Source organism: Scheffersomyces stipitis, chromosome 2 (assembly GCF_000209165.1).
Source record: "Scheffersomyces stipitis CBS 6054 chromosome 2, complete sequence".
Classification (NCBI taxonomy): domain Eukaryota; kingdom Fungi; phylum Ascomycota; class Pichiomycetes; order Serinales; family Debaryomycetaceae; genus Scheffersomyces; species Scheffersomyces stipitis.
The window spans coordinates 1,886,591-1,906,094 of record NC_009042.1 but is presented as its reverse complement, the minus strand read 5'-3'; the positions used below and the strand labels follow the sequence as shown (position 1 = coordinate 1,906,094).

The 19,504-nt window shown below is 40.7% G+C and overlaps 6 protein-coding genes across 6 annotated transcripts; 5 read left to right on the top strand and 1 right to left on the bottom strand. All coding sequences in view use genetic code 12, as the record gives it.

Moving 5' to 3' along the window:
• Nucleotides 1-344: 344 nt before the first annotated feature.
• PICST_41151 (predicted protein) lies at nt 345-1,385 on the top strand (the record flags this gene model as incomplete). Its single annotated transcript, XM_001383100.1, has 2 exons — nt 345-743; nt 783-1,385. 2 exons carry the CDS (start codon nt 345-347, stop codon nt 1,383-1,385), a joined length of 1,002 nt encoding a protein of 333 aa, XP_001383137.2.
• A 1,162-nt stretch (nt 1,386-2,547) lies between these two features.
• On the top strand, nt 2,548-6,160 carry FST3 (Fungal transcriptional regulatory protein; the record flags this gene model as incomplete). Its single annotated transcript, XM_001383099.1, has 4 exons — nt 2,548-2,814; nt 2,881-3,037; nt 3,083-3,705; nt 3,727-6,160. 4 exons carry the CDS (start codon nt 2,548-2,550, stop codon nt 5,965-5,967), a joined length of 3,288 nt encoding a protein of 1,095 aa, XP_001383136.2.
• Nucleotides 6,161-6,720: 560 nt separating this feature from the next.
• Nucleotides 6,721-10,852, top strand: FST2 (Fungal transcriptional regulatory protein). The gene is made up of 5 exons (XM_001383098.1): nt 6,721-7,249; nt 7,544-7,620; nt 7,834-8,020; nt 8,099-8,188; nt 8,231-10,852. The coding sequence occupies exons 1-5, from the start codon at nt 6,928-6,930 to the stop codon at nt 10,795-10,797; spliced, it is 3,243 nt and encodes a 1,080-aa protein (XP_001383135.2). The 5' UTR covers nt 6,721-6,927; the 3' UTR covers nt 10,798-10,852.
• Nucleotides 10,853-12,625: 1,773 nt separating this feature from the next.
• CTA4 (Fungal transcriptional regulatory protein) lies at nt 12,626-15,355 on the top strand (the record flags this gene model as incomplete). The annotated part of the gene is made up of 3 exons (XM_001383097.1): nt 12,626-12,827; nt 12,897-13,023; nt 13,057-15,355. Coding segments are annotated over 3 exons (2,628 nt in total), but the record flags the coding sequence as incomplete, so codon positions are not given.
• Nucleotides 15,356-15,859: 504 nt separating this feature from the next.
• On the bottom strand, nt 15,860-16,522 carry PICST_40739 (predicted protein; the record flags this gene model as incomplete). The annotated part of the gene is made up of 1 exon (XM_001382555.1): nt 15,860-16,522. The coding sequence occupies one exon, from the start codon at nt 16,520-16,522 to the stop codon at nt 15,860-15,862; it is 663 nt and encodes a 220-aa protein (XP_001382592.2).
• A 1,114-nt stretch (nt 16,523-17,636) lies between these two features.
• On the top strand, nt 17,637-19,319 carry PICST_67039 (transmembrane Ca2+ transporter). The gene has a single exon (XM_001383096.1). The coding sequence runs from the start codon at nt 18,148-18,150 to the stop codon at nt 19,048-19,050; it is 903 nt and encodes a 300-aa protein (XP_001383133.2). The 5' UTR covers nt 17,637-18,147; the 3' UTR covers nt 19,051-19,319.
• The last annotated feature ends 185 nt before the right edge of the window (nt 19,320-19,504 follow it).

Genomic DNA, 19,504 nt, shown 5'->3' with positions numbered 1-19,504 from the left:
TTCGACCGGCTTCTGTTTCTCTTTACGGCACCAATTGCGCACTAGCCGCACATGACTCAACTATGCACGTGACTTCATCGCACGCAGAAAAAAATGGTGACAAGGTGGAGAATCTGGAGAAGAGAGTTGAATATTTCAATGTTCATTTCTCTTGCTACTTCACAAAAGTAAATTTGCTTTTATACGTAGACCGTTTGGTTTTAAAGTCAGATAAAAACCGTTAGATAGACTGCGACTACGAAGAGGGAAGCTCTTCTCATCACTTCATATTTTTCAAAAATTCAGAAATTTCAATTTTCCCCAAATTAAATATTGAATTATAATTTATACAAATATTGCACAGCATGGCTCCACCTCCGCCGATCGTAATAGATGCCCAGGCAGTCAGTGGTATCACCGGGTCCATTTCCATCGCATGCTGGATTATTGTCTTTGCTCCACAAATTTATGAAAACTTTAGAAGACAGTCATCCGAGGGTTTGTCACTTACTTTCATCATTCTCTGGTTGGCTGGAGATGTGTTCAATGTGCTAGGTGCTGTTTTGCAGGGAGTTTTGCCCACAATGATTATTCTTGCTGTGTACTATACGTTAGCTGACATCGTATTGTTATGGCAGTGTTTGGTGTATGGAAACGGTGAACAAGCTGATTTGATCCATTTGTCTCCAGCCAATCCTATAAATGAAGACGTATTGGAAACTGTATTGTCACGTGAACATCACCAACATCATCACCATGAAATCGTGGAAGAAGAAGACGACGGAGAAGTAAGTCCCCAGCAGCAAGACTACACCACTGGAGCTTCTGTAGACTTGGAGGCTTCGAGTTCGGAGTCTTCTTCGAGTGCCTCATCCTACAAACTTACTTCTACGCAATCGGCATTGATTAAATTCTTGATGGTAGCACTTGTAATTTTATCCGGCTTGGCTGGCTGGTACATTTCGTATGTCAAGGATGCTCGTCACAGACAGAAGCATCCAGGCAAGGTCAGAAAGCCCGAAGAGTTGATTTACGATCCATTGGCCCAATTTTTTGGATGGCTTTGTGCTCTTTTCTATTTAGGTTCGAGAATACCTCAGATTCTTTTGAACTACAAGAGAAAGTCATGTGATGGCATCTCGTTCATGTTCTTCCTCTTTGCCTGTTTGGGTAACTTGACCTACGTGATTTCCATTCTTGCCATCGACACTTCGTGGTACTACTTGTGGGTCAACTCGTCGTGGTTGGCTGGTTCCTTGGGTACGTTGGGCTTAGACTTTACTATCTTTGTGCAGTTCTTCTTGTACAACGAAAATGATAAAAGTGAAGGAGAGTCCAGCGAAGAACAATCGTTGCTCAGCAGTCAAGCTGGCTCCCAACAACTGGTTACATATGGATCGTCCTAGGGTTATTCAGAATTCAACAATATCAGGACATCATCTTGCATCATTTCAATCATATTATATACTACCATTTTGAAATATTCCGCCCTATCGTATACTATCACCGTGTTGCATAATCTCATCTACACACAAGGCCCATCAAACTATTGTACTACTCCAGTAAGCCAAAATTTTGAAATATGTTAAACAGCTTCGGCACAGATTCAAAATGTTGGAGTTGCAAAAAATGTTGAAATGCCCCAAAAGATGCGCGTTGGGACGCATGTCGTAGAATTCATACGACACTAAAAATGACAAACGTACCAGACAGGTCAACCACAGAACAAGACAGCCATTACAGTCGACTACATTCCAGACCATATAGCGTTGTATAGAAGTAGATATAGACCAAAAGAATGACTTGCTTTTTGAGCTGAGTAATCCGAAGAAGCCACCGGAAGCCCGTAGATGATTCACCGCTACCATTTCCATCGCAGCGGAGTTAGCCCAGCAATGACACAAAAGAAACGAAAAATTATTGGGCAACTGTGCTCCATCTTATATCCGTCTATATAGCCAAAACACGGAAAATTTCAATCTCTACACAATCTTCTGAATATTTGGGACAATTTCACTGTTTATTGTTTCGTATAGCCCTCGGTATATGCCCAACCGATTAGCAATCCACAAACTTGAGTTTTGAAGCTGAAAGCATTTTGTGGCTGCTGACAGAATTATTGAAAATAGTTCTAATTGCCACCATTTTCTCAGGAGCTTATCAAGACTAATCAAGAAGTGTTTGAAGGAAGAACAAGCGGGATCTCCAGTTTGACGTGTTGGATCCGCCATATAGTTATCGGCATCTGCTAAGACAAACACAAATAAGAAAGCATCAAAGTGCTAGTAGACCTACCCCAGTTTTTGTAGACAACCGCATCAGATTCTATATTACAATTTCACCACAGTAACCAAGATATTGACCTTCTACCGAAGTGGTTTAACAGTATTACTGGAAAGTAGCATACGAGCCAAAACTATTACTAATTGGAGCCCACAGTCTATATCAATTACTAATATAGTGATAACTGAGTGCTGTAATTCCCACCAAGTACTACCAACCTCTACGATCACCTATTTATCCACACTTGACCTGACTAGCCATTAAATCGTACTCAATCACCACAACATGGACGAGCATACAATCAGAAAGAGAAACAGACCAAGTTTGGTCTGTAAACCATGCAAGAAGAGAAAGATCAAGTGTGACAAAGGAAAGCCATGTACGTCTTGTGTCAAAAACAAGATGGACCATCTTTGTGTCTATGACGAAAAATGGATTGGCAGCAAGAAATCCAAAAGATCAAAAACTACTGTTGCCAAAGTGCTACCATTGGCTTCTTCTGTTCCAGGTGTAAATGCTATTACCAATAACGGAATATCCATCCACACTGGAGTCATTAGCCCCACCAGTATAAAACACGAGCTCCTCTCAGATTCAGGCGAGAAACCTCTCCAACAGACTAAGGACCCGAATAAGGAAAAATCTGTAGTTGTGATAGTGCCGAAGTCAGAACTTGACGAACTACGGGCAAAAGTCCAGAGGTATGAGCATGGTATGATATCTCCTTCGAGATCTGATAACTCGGAGGAACAGAACAGTACTCTGTCATCGACAAGTTCGAGCTATCGCAACATAAACAAAGTCTACCCTCCTCCAGAAGTTAGTATCCATTTCTATAACCGATCCATAAATCCTACCAAGCGTTCATTGTATGCATATCATGATCCAGATAGACCTGGAGAGATCCCCGTTGACGATCTTTTTGTGAACAACCAGTGTTTTATCACCAGAGATATGCCACCGCCTAAAGCCAAGCGTATGACGTTGGATGACGTGCCCAAACACGATTACTACGCAGTAGGTATCAACCCGTACGAATCACCTACAGACACTATTAACTTCTACGAAAACTATAACCCTGTACAAGTGAAGGACTGTTCCAAACGTATAAGCTTTGGACCTCTTGCATGGGCTACGATTCTGAAGAAGGACAGAACTCTCTCGCTTATCAAGAAATTCACGTCATCACAGAAAGCCCAGTCGGTTTTGGAAAGGATCAATAGGTCCAGAACTGCTACGGCAGAACCCAACGCTGTCTTAGTCGGCTGTATGGTAGAACCACCACAAGAAGAACTCAAGTCCACATTGAATGTAGATGGCAGCCAAATCAAACATTTTGAGCAGAAAGTATTGGAAGAGGAAGGTTACAATGACGTTAAGCCATATAACGAAACGAAGACAAGTAGCAAGAAGCAAAGTGCAAAAAAAGAAGTATCACACAACGTGTTCCGTGACATGGACAAGAAGTCTCTCATGTTGGGGCTTACTATTTTGGAGAAGCTGATCGATAGAGAGTTGAAACTTATCGAACAGATTCAAGTATCTCTTCCCAAACAGAGAGTCATTTGGCTCTTGATAGACCGTTTCTTTAAAGTAGTATACCCATTTGTACCATATCTCGATGAAGAGGACTTTAGATACCAAGTTGCTAGAATTATTGGTCCTGAAGGTTACGAAGAAACTAAGGTCGAAGTCAATGTAGAAAAAAGATTAGACTTGTCGTACTTGGGAGTGTTACTAGTTGTGGGAAGATTATCCTATTTGTCGCTTTTTTCCAATCGTGTTTCGATAAATGAAAAGATCTTACGTAGCAAAGATCTCACCCATGAACAGGAAGTAATAAAGTATTTATTGATGAATGCCGTCAATATTGGTGCCATTGATTTGGCTCGTGAATGCCTTCACCAGTTTGATTTGTTAAGAAAGTTGAGCTTCCCAGTATTGCAATGTGCTCTTTATATCAGATTGTACAATCTGCTTGCACCAGAAGACGGCGATGGTTTGGATGGTGGCGATGGTCAAGTGTTTAACGGAATGTTGGTTCAGATGTGCTACTCTATTGGCTTGAACAGAGAGCCTGACAATTACAGAGAAACATTCACAGACGAGAAAACAAATAACTTGGGAAGAAAGATCTGGTACTATGTTGTAGTCAATGATTATATTCAAGCGTATACTTTCGGCAATCCCTTGACTACTAATTCGACGTACTACGACACCAAAATGCCATTCATCACGAGTGATAATACCAATCTCAGAGACGTAGAGCTTGATAAATCTATTGTGAGTTGCTACATGTTTGATGAAGCACTTCTCAGGGGGCCAATACGTGAAATCCTCAACCAAATTTTAAACATCAACGTGCGAGTGAAGGTCCCCCCATTTACCCAGTATGTTAACCATTTGGAACTTGGTACGATTAGTATCTTTGGCAGAATTCGTGATTATTCACACCGTTTAGAGTCTGAGGATGTTTCTTATCGTTTTAACAAGATAAGAAAGGCATATTCCCTTATCTCATTCAATGCTTTTTTCGTATCGGTATACTACTATTTCTATGATTACTATGAAAGCAGGGGAAACCAGGTGTTATCAGTATTTTATTTGAAGAAGTTGTTGGCAATCACTGTAGGGGAAATGATACCGTACTTCTTCCCTCTTATCATCAGATCTGCTGAGATCTTTGGTGATGGTTCAGATTTGATGATCAACCCTCCTATCATTCAGGGAATACAACGTACAAGTGATCTGGTAATGATTATCATGGTTAAACTCAATTTTTGGCTTATTAATACTGTCAATAATCCTCAGCATAATTTCATGATGAAGAATGATGCCAAATACAGAAACTACTTCGAATTGGTGTCTACTTTGGTTGTTTGTTTGGAGAAATGTGCTAAGATTTGTCTCATGGCCTCATCAATAATGAGTAGCAGATACTACTATGCCTGGGGGATCTACAAGAGCCACAATTTCTTATTCAAAGTTATCAGCGATCGGGAATTCTATACTCAGAACCTAGACTTTGAACTGCACTACATACCTCCTACCAAAGATCAACTTCAGGACATAACCAACTTGGTACAGAACTCATTAAATATCTTGAACCGCACTGTTGGTGAGCATTGCGACAAAGTGGATCTTAGGACCTTGTTCAAGGTGTATGGTCAAGTTCCTAGTGTGTTGAAAGACTTGGAAACGGCTAATCCAGAAAGTATGAACAAGCCTACTTCTTTCAATATGCCTATCGGCGACTTTCCTGGTCTTTCTAGTCCGGACACACCATTGTCAGACACATCCAGTGCACAGGGTGTTCTACTTGGTAGCTTTGACGACTTAAAGTATGACGGTAGTGCTGAAATTGACTCGTTGTGGTTGCAAATGCTTTCACAAAAGACTAACAAACAGAATACTTTTGAAGAGGCATTCAATCTCGTCGACAATAATGTAGCTAATTCTAACAATATTCCCTCCGGATCTGATAGTTCTACTTTCACTGGTAGTACTGCGAATACTGGAGTCTCTGGAAGTGGAAGTTCTGCTGCAACTTCTACGCCGGCCAATGGACAGCAGCCTTCTACAGATTACAATTTCACTCTGACAAACTATCAGCTCTTTGAGAGTTTAGGGTCTGTATTCGATGGAGGAGCAAACGGTCACTTTGATTTCTTCAACGACTTGCCATTGGATAAGGTGTTCAACTAGTTGAAGTTAAGACGTATCCACAAAAAGTACTAACATCACTATTTTAATCTTTTCTACGAGTCTGGTTTTCTCATTTTTTCAACCATCTTTTATAACTTTTCTTCGACTGGTCTAATCTATTGTCATTGTGGTGTCGTGTGTTTCTTTTCATTCTTATCTTGTATTTAATTTATTGGAGGTTAATCAAAGTTAGTATTAAAATAACGTAATGTAGTGGTGAGGCACTGTAGACGTCGTAGCAATGCTGGGTTTTTGCAGCCGTCTCCACGGAAGAATACTTCTGGATCTGAGAATTTTCTTTTTGCTGCGTTTATTCTATTATTCTATTTGCTGAAAGTTCATCCGTTAAGAGAACACCGACTACTTGGAACTGTAGTTGAGGTTATTATAAGACTGGATAGAGGATGCCAGATCGGAGTAGATATCTCGGGGTTACCATTTTTGGGAAGGTTGTGGATGCCGATTAAAACTCGGTCTTCTTCCTCGCCCGTGGCAAATATGCCTTGCGGTCACATACAATCAAAGTGAATTTATTGGTCTTAGAGAGTTTCTTCTATTTCATGATTTCTTCGTTCTTCTTCGGAAGCTCAAGTTTGTCCGTTCTGGTCTCGTCCGAAAGCACACTAACTCCGAGTGGAAAAGCAGCATACCACCCCAGTGCGATTCATTACTCTTCTATTATACAGTGATTCCAGAAAAAAGATTCAAGTGCAGAACTGAAGAAATTAGCAATCATTCTTTCACTGAGAAGTCACGAAAACGAAGAACAAGAAAGCTGAAGCACTCATTGAAAGCTTTAGCAAGTAAGAGAAAAGAATCTCGCACTTCATTTCAAATCAAAATCAATTTTTCAATTCAAATAATTCAAGCTGTACTATTCAGATTCATTTCCAAAATCAAGTTCTATTACTAATAATTTAAATCTTACTTTTCTAGCATTCCAACATATGCATACACACGATGTCTGTCCAGTTCCAAAACCCGTCACCAGCAGATGGAACCATCAAGAAAAGAAAAAGACAAAGTCTTGTCTGCGAGAATTGCAAAAAGAAGAAGATCCGTTGTGACAAAGGAGAACCATGTAGCCAATGTGTTCGGTCTAAACTCACGGACTCGTGCCACTATTCAGCACCTGTAAGTTCACGCTTGGCTGCTAATAGAGCTGCCGAAACATCTTTGCCGTATATATCTAGCGCTAAGACTCCTCTTGCTTTCGGAAAGAAAGTCGAGGACATTGTAGTTCAACCTTTGAAGAAGAAGAAACTTGAAACTGAGTCCGAAGGTTTAGCCTCAATTTCGCTTGAACCAGTCCAAACTAACCAGTCATCCACATCTACCTTTTCAGCTTCAATTCCAGCATCAACTTCTATAGGTACTTCTATACCTAATTCATCCATTCAATCGTCAATACAATCGTCAGCACATTTACCTTTACTGAGCCATCAAGTACAAGTGCTGTCACAACTTTTGCCACAAACTCAACTTCAAAATCAAACACAGAATTCGCAACAATATCAATACCAGCCACCTCCTGCGGCTCCTCCTGCTCCAATACCTGATGAGCTAGCTGTTTCAGAAGACTACAAGGTTACAGTATCATTGTCTGAGTTGAATATGCTTAAGCAACGTCTTCAACAGATTGAGTCTTCTATCGTAGCTTCATCATCAGCTACTCCTCCAATAGGAACCCAACAGAATTCCCACCAACATGCTCAACAACCACAGTCACAACAATTACAGCCACAGCAGTATCAGCAATCACTACAGTCACAACAGTATAATTCGGATCTTCAACCGCAACGAGAATTTCAAGAGCAGAAGCAGCAGCAGCACCATCAACACCAACGACAATATCAGCACCAACAGAAACAAGAAAAGCCTACGAGACTGAATGGAGACAACCATCTTTCCCAACATGGTTCATCTTCTGGTATCGCAACATCAACAAGATCAAGCGAATCTTTCTCAAGCGTAAGCTCAATTTCAGTTAATACTCCTCAGGTACCTACTCGTAATGAGCCTATACAGTTACCTCCGATTCAATTTAGAAACAGTTTACCACCCTCAACAACCCCAAATGGTCCTCCTATCTTACCACCACCTCCTGGTTTATCTTACTCTAATGGTAGAGGTTATGAGTCTAATACCAGTGGTAGCACGCGTTCACATCCGACTATGAGTAATGAGAGTACAGGTGCAGCACCAACAACAGCAAATTCCAGTCCGGATACGTCTATTAAGCAAGGATTGGTAGATTCGCCAGCTTCTATATTATCATCTGTGACGACTCCTTCATCAAAAAAATCTCTATTTGGTTTGCATCCGTATGCTGATGAAAATGAAAGGATCAACTTTTATGCCGACTACACTTCCATTCATATAAAAGAACCAGAAAGAAGAATCAACTTTGGTCCCTTTGCTTGGTCGTCATTGATGAAGAAGGATAAGGGATTAAGTCTCTTATGGGACTACATCATTAAGAAGAAGGAAGAAAAGTCCCAGACAGCCATGATTTTCACTCAGGTATCCCACGAATTGACCCAGGAAAATACCAATGTAGCCACCTCCCAAGATGTAGGGGAAAGCGAAAAGTCGTTCAAGAGAAGAGCTCTAGAAGTTGACGGATATACTGATATGATCCCTTACAACAGCATCTTAAAAGCTAAAGTAGGAAAGAATATCCAAAAGACAAAGTTGAATGAAAACACTTTGCCACTTGGATTGACTTATTATGATGGGCAATTGAATCGTGAATTGCAACTCATTGAAAAGATACATATGATTTTACCAACAAAGCTCGTTTTATGGAAGTTGGTTAGACGGTTCTTTACCTGGTTGTATCCTTTTATGCCGTTTATTGACGAGGAGTGTTTCAAGGATAGCATAACTAGTATTATCGGTCCAGTGTCGTATGAAGATGTTAAGATCACAGAACTTAAGGTTGAAAAGAGATTGGATTTAGCCCATATTGGACTATTGTTAGTTGTGTTAAGATTGGCATATTTATCGTTGTTCTGTAACAGTAGTGAGGTCAACGAAGCTAATTTGAAGACAACTGATCCATCACCCAAAAAACAAGAAATGAAGTACTTACTAAGCAGCCCAATTGATATTAACACGGTTGATATAGCTCAAGAATGCTTGGACCAATTCAATTTGCTACGTAAAACATCTTTCATTATCTTTCAGTTGGGTTTCTATATTAGATTGTATCATATTTATGCTCCCGAAGATGGGGATGGTGCCGATGGTGGTGATTCTCAAGTGTTGAACGCAATTTTGATTCAAATGGCATATTCTCTAGGTTTGAACAGGGAGCCTGATAACTTCAAGGATATCTTGAACAATCCAAAAACAAATAATCTTGGAAGAAAAATGTGGAATTATTTGTTACTTGGTGATCTCCATATCTCTTACTCTAATGGTATGCCAATGGTTACTGATCCTATCTATTCTGATACGAGAGCCCCAGTGTACGAGCCAGGAAGTGAAAATATATCTGATATAACTTTGGATAGATATGTCAGCGATTGTTACTTCGAATGTGGCCAAATGAGTGGCTCGTTAAGAAAGGTGTTAAGATTAGTTTTGAATGTCCAAGAGGGAGCCAATATGGCAGACTTGTGCAAACTGTTGACTGAGTTTGAGTATTTGATATCTGAGCATTATGGTACATTGGAAGAATGTTTGAAACCACTCGAAGAAAATGAACATTGGTTTGTATTTACGAGAAATTTTAGAACAAAGTTCTATCTTGCCTTGAAGGCTTTCTACGTTTCGATATACTATCATTTTTATCTTTACTATGAAACAAAAGACATCAATCTTTCGTTTTTTTATTTGAAAAAGATGCTAATCATAGCAGCTTACGATATCATGCCACACTACTTCGATTTGTTGGGGGGTAGTGAAATTATTTGTGATATGATCGTAAATCCCACCCTTGAACAGATCATACACAAATGTAACCAACTTACACTAGCATTGATTATTCGTATTAATTTTGTCATTTATCATATGAAAAATCAGACAGATCACAATAGCAAATGTTTATATGATAGCAATTATGCAACTTACTATCGTGGCCTTTGCAGATTTTCCTCTTGTCTTACGAGGAGTGCTGAAGTTTCGATTGCAGCCATTTCCAAAATTAGTAATAGGTACTACTATGCCTGGAGGATTACTAAGGGTCATACTTATTTGTTGAAGAATATCACGACCATGGAATTCTACGACGAGAACTACTCTCAGGCTGGTTCACTTTGTCTTCCTCGGTTTACTCTTGATCAAATTGAAGACATGATAAATATCTGCGAAGCATCACTCAGTAAGCTTGGAAAGGTTGATCTAGTTGGAAATGAATTCTGCAATGACACCTCTATTTCTTCGATGACTAACAATACGAGGCCAGTTGTTTCAAACGAGAGGACTTCTGCAGCAACAACATCGGATGTTCTACCTGATTCAAAAGCAAACGCTGACACCAAAACAAATGATATAAATTTGGAATTTGTGAATAACAAAGAAATTGATAACTTATGGTTCCAGATGCTTTCGATGAAATACGACAACCAAGAAACATCCCAGTTTTCCACCCAAGGCAATGTCCCGGAGAATAGGAAGCCTAGTTTCAGCTTTGGAGGGTTTTCTCCCGGCCCAATGGGTGGCTTCAAAACCCCTAACCCAGATAGTCCCATGCGAAACATGTACGGTTCTCCTAAACCTGATGTTGCGCTTGGTGGTGATATCGACCGCTATGGGTTCGACATGGAGCAGGCTGCGCAATTTGATATATTCAGTGAGTTGCCCTTTGATCAAGTGTTCAAGTAGAAGACAGTTAAATAGTTTCACATGACTGCAACAAATATATTAAGTTTTAGAAAAGGTTGCATATGTACCGAATGTACAATCGTAAAAATATGGGGTAAGAAATACGGGTTAGTAGTCATCTTAGTCTAGTTCCCGGAGTAGACCTCGGGGCCCTAGGAAGAGAAACCGTGATCTACTTTTCAGAATGGCTAGAGCTTCACCAATTCGATTGCAATTCTGCTATAAAAACCACCATGACTAAGATTTGGAATCTTATTAAATTTTTAGTAAGCACCAGCGACCATAGAGTAACCAGACGTGCACATCTTCAGAGAAGCGTTGCTTAAAAACAGCTGTCGTGGAAAGTCAAGAAAGAATTCTGAAGGTCAAGGACCAGGTAAAATTACCTGAAAGCGATAGAAAATTAGAGCATGCCTTAATAGACAGACAGAGCCAGTAAGAACAGGCAGATGTCAGAAACCGGTTTCTACAAAAATAGAAAACCCTTAGAGATATATTTATTTCAGTTGCGAAAAATCCAAAGCTTTCCAACTCTAAACGAGCAAAAGCAAGAAAGGGGCCAAAGCCGTTTGGAGCGCAACATTTCAAAAGAATAAATTATTCTCCAACTACCCCAGTAAATTCATACGGGCACGTTCTATCGCTGAGTCATCTCAGCCAAACTTGGGCCGAGATTCCATCTCTAGAAAGCATGAGGATTTTGGCCCATTTATCATGGAACCGAATTTTCTATGTGGAGGCTCGCGGACGTAAGTGCCAGAAACGGAGATATGTTATTCCCGAAGGTGATTTTTGTCCCTTCCGACTAGATTTATATTCTAAAAGCCTCAAGAGAGGTCCATCGGGAAGAGTGGGAGAGTCACAAATATTCGATTCCACACAAATATACAGTATATATATTTTGGAACATCCTTGGGACGGCTCGAGGTGGAAATTGTGGAAACTCAAAACTTTTCAGTCTTTAATTGTAACAAAATTGTATGAGCGCAAGGCACACCAACCTGGGTACTTCATAGTTTGCACCAGTCACAGCAGCTAGAGCGGAAATCGACTGTTCCAGTCACATTCAAGGACTGAACAGCGAAGTACAAAAGAAATCAATACGAGTAGAGACTCTGCAAAATATAATTGGAGCACACCGACTTCTAGTCAATTCTCAATAGCAATCTCATCCCAAATACGAGAAACGAGAGACATATTTCCAAGTCCATATTCACACCGGAGCTCAGATCAAGAAGACAGGATCTGCTAAACTAAACCAGTAAGATTGAGAGGATTTACGATAACTCTAGATCCATACCGCAGAGACACATATGGAAACCAAGACTTCTTTAATTTTGGGTAATTCGGCTAGCAAATAACGTCTGCCATCAATTCACTTGCCATACATGGCCTAACAATAACTGTACTTCATCTATCCCCAGTACATGCACACCTGAGCTGCATTTCTTAACGAGTTGAGCATTATTTTCCACCGTTGGTATCCTTTCCTGTTTGCTAGGCATATTTTCCTTTGGTGTATAATTTTTCAAGGGAGGTCACCGATCCTGTTCTATCAAATAAGATATAAATCACGAATCCGTCAGCACCGACTTGATTCCCTCGAATAGTTTGATACCCTATTTCGTTTTTTTAACCACGCTTCCTGAAGGAAGTTAACTATTGGAGTATTGAAACATTTGGGATTATCCTTATCGCATTTTTGCACAAAGCGAAATCTCCACATTTCAACTCATCTCATCTCGCATAGACATACACTTTTCACGGTTCACTCAATTGAACCAATCAAACTACCCTATTTGCATTTCCATTCTTCAGAACCGTTACAATGCTGCCATCCACAGAACCTGGCAGAGTCAGAAAAAGAAACAAGCCAACTTTGGTATGCACCAACTGCAAAAAGAGAAAAATCAAATGCGATCGTAAGATGCCATGTTCCTCATGCGTAAAGATGAACGCGGGTTTCTCGTGTTCATATGAAACCAAATGGCGATCTGTTTCCTTTGAAGGAAGATCCCCAGCATTGCATGGTTCTAAATCACAATTGGAACATCAAGTTCTCAGAGATTCTAATATTACCAACACTAGCAGTGGTTCAGGTAGTGAAAATGGATCAGGATCTAATGAAACAAACCCTTTGAAAGAAGAATTGTCTTCACTCAAGAGGAAGCTTAAACTTCTAGAAGAAACCTTGAGTTCACATGATTCCGCCACCCCAGAGGAAAAGTTCAATGCCATAAATTCCGGGAACTCCAATAGTTCCAGAATCACAGGCTCTAATCTGGACTCTGCTTCCAGTATACATTCCAACTCAGTCAACCCAGTAGTTTCTGACGCTGACTTATTGGACCTATATGGAGGCTACACTTCATTACAGGTTAAGGGAAATATTCGAAGAGTAAATTATGGGCCACTTTCGTGGGCTTCTCTAATGCGTAAGGATCCTTGGTTGAACGTTTTGTGGAAATACGTGGACAACAAACAACTAGGGCTTACCTGTTTGATAACCCAGAAGGTACCCCAGATATCTCAGGATGCCATCAATACCCTTAATACTGACAGAAGTGAAAGCACCGAACTGAAGCAGGGGAACGAAGAAATTTTCCAGAAAAAGGCATTGGAGAATGAAGGAATAGACGAGATGGTACCTTTCAAAAGTTTGACCAAGTTTACAAAAAACCTGAATGATACTAGTACAAAAATTTTAGAAAATGTCAATGTCAGTACTGTCACTTTGGGCAAGACCCTTTTTGATGGGAGATGCAATCCGGAATTACAACTTATTGAAAAAATAAAAATGATATTACCTAAGAAAAAGGTATTATGGAGCTTAATAGACAGATTTTTCATGAAGTTATATCTCCATTTCCCCTTTATTGACGAACTTGACTTCAAGAAGGAACTTTCCAAAATTATAGGTCCTGTCAGCTACGAAGATGTGCCATTCGACAAGGTAAAAATCGAAAAGAAACTCGACTTGGCCATTATAGCAATCTGTTTAATCTTGTTGAGACTAACCTACTTGTCATTGTTCTCCAATAGAAACTGTGTCAACGTCCATAGGATGAACTCTTCGGATGATAATATAGAAAAGTACTTGCTTGAGAACTCCATCAATTTGGTCAATATTGAAGTAGCCAACTCTTGCATTGAGTGTTTCCAATATGGCAGAAAATCTAATCTCACAGTATTCCAGGCCCTTTTATACATGAGACTTTACCGTTCCCATGCTCCGGAAGAAGGTGATGGTGTTGATGGTGGTGACTCGCAGGTCGCCACCGCTATGCTCATTCAAATGGCATTTTCGCTAGGCTTGAATCGAGAACCAGAAAAATTTGACAATTGCTTAGATCCCAAGATTAACAACATGGGCAGGAAGATATGGCACTTTTTGGTCAGATCTGATTTTATACATTGCTACAGTGTTGGGAATCCAACAACTATTCACTTATCACATTTTGATACTAAGATCCCTTTTCTTGCTGAGGGGAACAGCAATTTGGTAGATTTGGAACGCGAAACTGCAGCAATTAGATCGTTCTCATACTTGGGAGAAAGTTTGGGTACATTAAGAAAAGTTCTAGACATGGTGATGGACCTCAATAATGGAATTCCCATAAATGAGTTGACGCAGAAATTGAACGTCGTTGAAAGAGTAGCTAGCGAGGTTTTCAATGTTATTGAAAGTATTAGAAAAATGCAATCCACCAATGACTTGACGTTGTTTGGCTATGTTGTGAAGTCGAAAATCTTCATCTCTGTCAAGAGTTCCTTGTTGACACTCTACTATCATTTGTACTTGCATTACGAAAAACTTTACAATAACGAGTTGTCGTACTTCTACTTGAAGAAGATGTTTGCCATTATTTACGAGGATATTTTGCCATATTTGTTTGAATTATTATACGGTAACTTGGCTAATTCAGGCTTGACTCTTAATCCCTCCATGGAACTTGCACTTCACAAGAGCAACCAAGTAAATCTATCCTGCTTAGCAAGAGTCAATTATCTTCGTACTATGATGGAACTGAAAGCCGATCACGCCAGAAGATTGCAAATAGACCAGGCTTACAACTCTCATTACTACCGCTTCAAGAGTTTGTCTACTAACCTCAGAAGAACCGGAGATTTGATAACTATGATATTCGAAAGATTCGGTACTAGATACTACTACGCCTGGAGAGTATCCAAGGCACATTCAAGTCTATTCAAGTTCTTGGGTTCCAATGAGTTATTCACGAAGTCAATTCCTGGTATCAAGAAATTGCATGCCTTCCAGTTTACTGCTGAACAGCTTGAAGATTTGGACAGTGTGGTCCATGCCATTGGTAAGAGAGTGGAAGGTGCTGTGTTCTATGAAGATAGTGTGGACAAAGCTCCACCATTCGAGAAAGGCACTGGCATTTCTCCTTCAATTAGTGCCAAGTCGGAGATTGTAACGCCTTACTCTTCCATAGGCTCTCCTCCGCAAGAATCGCGTCCAAATAACCAATACATAGATCAGATGTGGTTGCTGATGATGGCGATGAAGTTTGACCCAGTAGATCTGGAAGGAAATGTTATGTCTGTTAGCGACCCAGTTTCGAGTAATGACTCGCTTTTCTCTCACATGGGTGCATATAATAGCAATAATTTTGGAGACGGCAGTGGTAATGTTAATGACGATAATACTGATGATAGCATTGATGATGCAGCTGGACAAGCCAACGGTAATGGCAGCTTAGCTACTCCAACTAATAAAACTCAAGGGGGACTATTCAACGCTCGATCTCGTCAAGGTTCAGCTTTGTTCAAGGGAGTTTTTGATGGGTCCATTGCCCCGGTGTCGTTCGGTATTGATCCTAATCGTACCCCATACTTTCCAAATAGCGATTCTATCGGAGCATCACAAACGTACTACAACACTGATTTCGACTTGTTTAGCGCCTACAATTTGGAGTCCATACTTTGAAGATAGATTTGGGAATTCACTACATTCGTTAAAAAGGATAGTTAATACCTCTATTTAGTAGCACTATAATACAAGATTTAGTCATACCATCGTTAGTCTATTATGGATTTTTCATTTCTTTGCGTAGGTCAAGAAGGCTTCGTCGCCAAAGTTTTCCTTCAACACGACCAGATCGACTTTTGAAATACATTCTGTAGAAGCCAGGTCGTTCTCAAACTCTACAAATGACAAGTTACGGGCTTTAACAAGTCTGGCAGTGACGAAGCCAGCGAATTGTTCAAAATAAGAAGAAAGCTTAGTCTGGTCCACCGATCCAGATAAGTTCTGAAGAAGGAGAATTTTATTTGGAGGAAGTTTCTTCCAGTCGTCGATTTTGATCTTCTTCTTCTGGGGTTTCTGTTCTGACTCGTCGGCTGTCCTTTTCTTGGTTTGCTGTTTTGCTTTCAACTCTTTTCTGGTTTCTATTGGTTTTGGATCGTTCGCGACTTGCGTAAAATAGTTATCTGAGTTGGTTTTGGCATATTGTATTTTAATGGGTTTGTTGAAAAGCTGATGGTTTTGGAGTTTGACCAATGCCTTGGCAGCAGACTCGGCTGTCTCGAATGTGATAAAAGCCTGGCCCTTCATCTTGAGATTCTTGTGGGCTGTGATTTGTATGATGGTGCCAAATTTGTTGAAGATTTCGTCGAGTGACTGGCGCAACTTTTTGAGTGACACCTTGTCGTTGAGATTGTGGACATAGATGGTGTTTATATGTGGAGAGGCCAGAGACATTTTCAAGCAATGGGATGCAAAAGCCTTGGGGAAGTATACGTGCAAGTGTCCTTATATGGAAGAGAACTAGAAGTACGGATTCAAGAATGTCACTCGCATCTTGGAGTTCGAGAAGATGTCGCGCTCGTTGGGCGACATTGTTATCAGCGCATCACCACAGGGTGCAAATATCTGGGATCAGTGCTGTGCAAGGAACCCAGAAATACATCAAGTACTCTGTCACCAATTAGGCAGTTGGAACGACTTTCGTAGCATTGACAGCTTTGAGTCGCAGCGTAGAACCTCCGTGTAGAACCGTAGTCTAGAATCGCTTCTCGGTTACTGAAATTGGCCATACAGAATTTGATTAACAACCGAGTAGGCTAAACTTGCCCTCTACGCCGATTCAGTACATGAATTCTGTGAATGAGTATATGTGTGTGAATGTGGGAGAAGCACGCAGCATCAGTGCTCAACCAGAGATTAAGAGCTGCTTGATACCACGGCATGCTATACTTCATACATACTTAACTTATATGATGCTGGCACTGGCTCAAGGACGAAATCACCGAAGCCTGGTAGGAATCGCACGGCCAGTCAGATTCTTCCGCCAGCCAAATAATAATTTATAATAATCAGAGCCGATTCACCCCATTGCGAATATAATAACCACACGGAATTCTCACATTCTCCCATCTAAACGGCTAAGCAAAAACTACACCTGTTTCCACAGCCAGCTCCCTGTTTCTCCTTCACCGTAGCTCTCCTGCCGATTCTGTGCCGTCTCCCTGACCCCTGATCCACAGCAGCCCTTTCACCGTAGTGAAAGTCTAGAAAATCCCCTCCTGACCAATACTGCCACAGATAAGTAAGCACGGTCTAGATTGACAGCCGCGAGGTGCTGCGTGCACCGCATCCAGCCAATCACAGCCCGCTAATATGTCAGCACAACCGACAAATCACGTCACGTGCAGCCTAAACCGCTTCTCCCCAGTGCATCTGTGCCAGACGTAGTCTGCGGAAAAAATTTCCCTTACGTATGTATATATACATAGATGAGTCTTGCGATTTGGTGACTTGAATCATTTTTCAGATCTGATGTTTTGTATCGTCATTCGGCTGACACTCCCATATAAACGGACCCATATATAGCAGCTGCCCCATCGCTGCTCCGTCTTCCCCTTCCAGTGTATCCCAGCTGCTCCAGCCTATCAGCTTTCTCCACAGAACGACTCAGTTGCTTCCCCATACTGAGCTAACGCGAATTCGGCATTGTACTTCATCTGCTGAAATTCATCTCATCTCCGTGATCTCACAGCAGAAACAGGCGAACATATAAGAAGTATACTCAGCACTTCCGAAAGATTTGTATCAGCAACATCTCAAACTCAAGATATATCCAATTTATTGCAAGTTTTGAATATTATTGTTTTGATATTGAGGTCACCATCTAGCCATTGCGAACCTGACTCAATATTTCAATTTTCAGATTTACTTCACAAACTTTGAATCTTGTCAATTTTTCAAACTTCACGTCCACATCATAATTTTCTAGTTTCCTCTACCACATCAACCCGATCGCTCTTTTTGTCGATCTTCATTCATCCTTTCATTGATCCTTCAATCATAACATCTACATATCCATAATGTCATTGGTTGCCATCAAGAACGGCGTGTCCAGTCTTTTCAACAAGGCCAAGAGCACCGAAGAGTTTGAGTCTTCCTCTCAGCTCTTAGCCAACGCACAAGCTCCATACGGCAGTCTTTCGACGCCAGACAGAGGCCAGGACTTGGCCGACAGCGAAGGCGTATTGAATTCGTTATCTTCTCGTTCGTCCGAAGACGACGAGGACGTTGGCTTTTTCAACAAGTTCGACCCCAGAGTCATGTCCGACATCATCATTGGATTGTCTGACGGTTTGACTGTTCCTTTTGCATTGACGGCAGGTTTGTCGTCACTTGGAGACTCCAAGTTGGTCATCACCGGTGGTATGGCCGAGTTGGTATCCGGGGCTATCTCTATGGGACTTGGTGGTTTCTTGGCTGCTCGTTCGGAATCAGAATACTACAAGTCACAAGTCAAGAAAGAAAAAACAGAATTCTTCAACAAACCAGAATTGATCAACCAGGAAGCTGCAGAAATCATGTTTGAGCTAGGAGCTACAGAACAAACCATTGCTTCATTCTTAAAAGATTTAGACTCGCAGCCAAAGATGTTGATTGATTTTGTTATTAGATTCGGCAAAGGCTTAGAAGAGCCTGCAGAAGGTAGAGAATTCACCTCGGCTTTAACCATCGGGCTGTCATACTTTTTAGGTGGATTTGTCCCACTTTTGCCCTACTTCTTCACCACGGTTGTCAAAACCGGCTTGTTGGTGTCTGTTATTGTCATGATTATAACTTTGTTTGTATTTGGTTACGTAAAGACTTCCATTTCGTTGGGAGACGATTGTGCCAGATCCAAGAAGTACGGAGAAGGTCTACAAATGGTGGCTATCGGCTCGGTAGCTGCTGGTGCTGCTTGGACATTGGTCTACTTGATTGAATAGTCAAGAATCAAGTAGTATACATTTGTAAATTCCTCCTGCATTACGAAGAAGTAGTAGACTGCTATTGCTTCTCGTTATCTCGTACTATAAGATCATGTCAGTTTAATAGCGCAATATCCTAGTAGCGCAAAAGCCCAAATAGCTAAGTAGCTTTCAGCTTCCAGTGACGTTCGCCTTGCATTTCTCGCTCTATATAGGTGCTGTTCAGCTTCTAAGATCCTTTAATATAAGAACCTCACTATTAATAGAAATTGAAAAGAGAAACAAATAAGATAATATTCTTGACTTGTAGAACGCGGATTACACAATGTATACAGCTAAGTTATTACTGCTAGTATGCTGTTAGTATATGATCCAAAGAGAATTGTAGTTCTCTACTTTTTGCAATCGATTCCTTAACTATGAGCAGGTTGCTTAACTATGGGAGACAAATGCCTTCTCTCAAGAGTTCCAT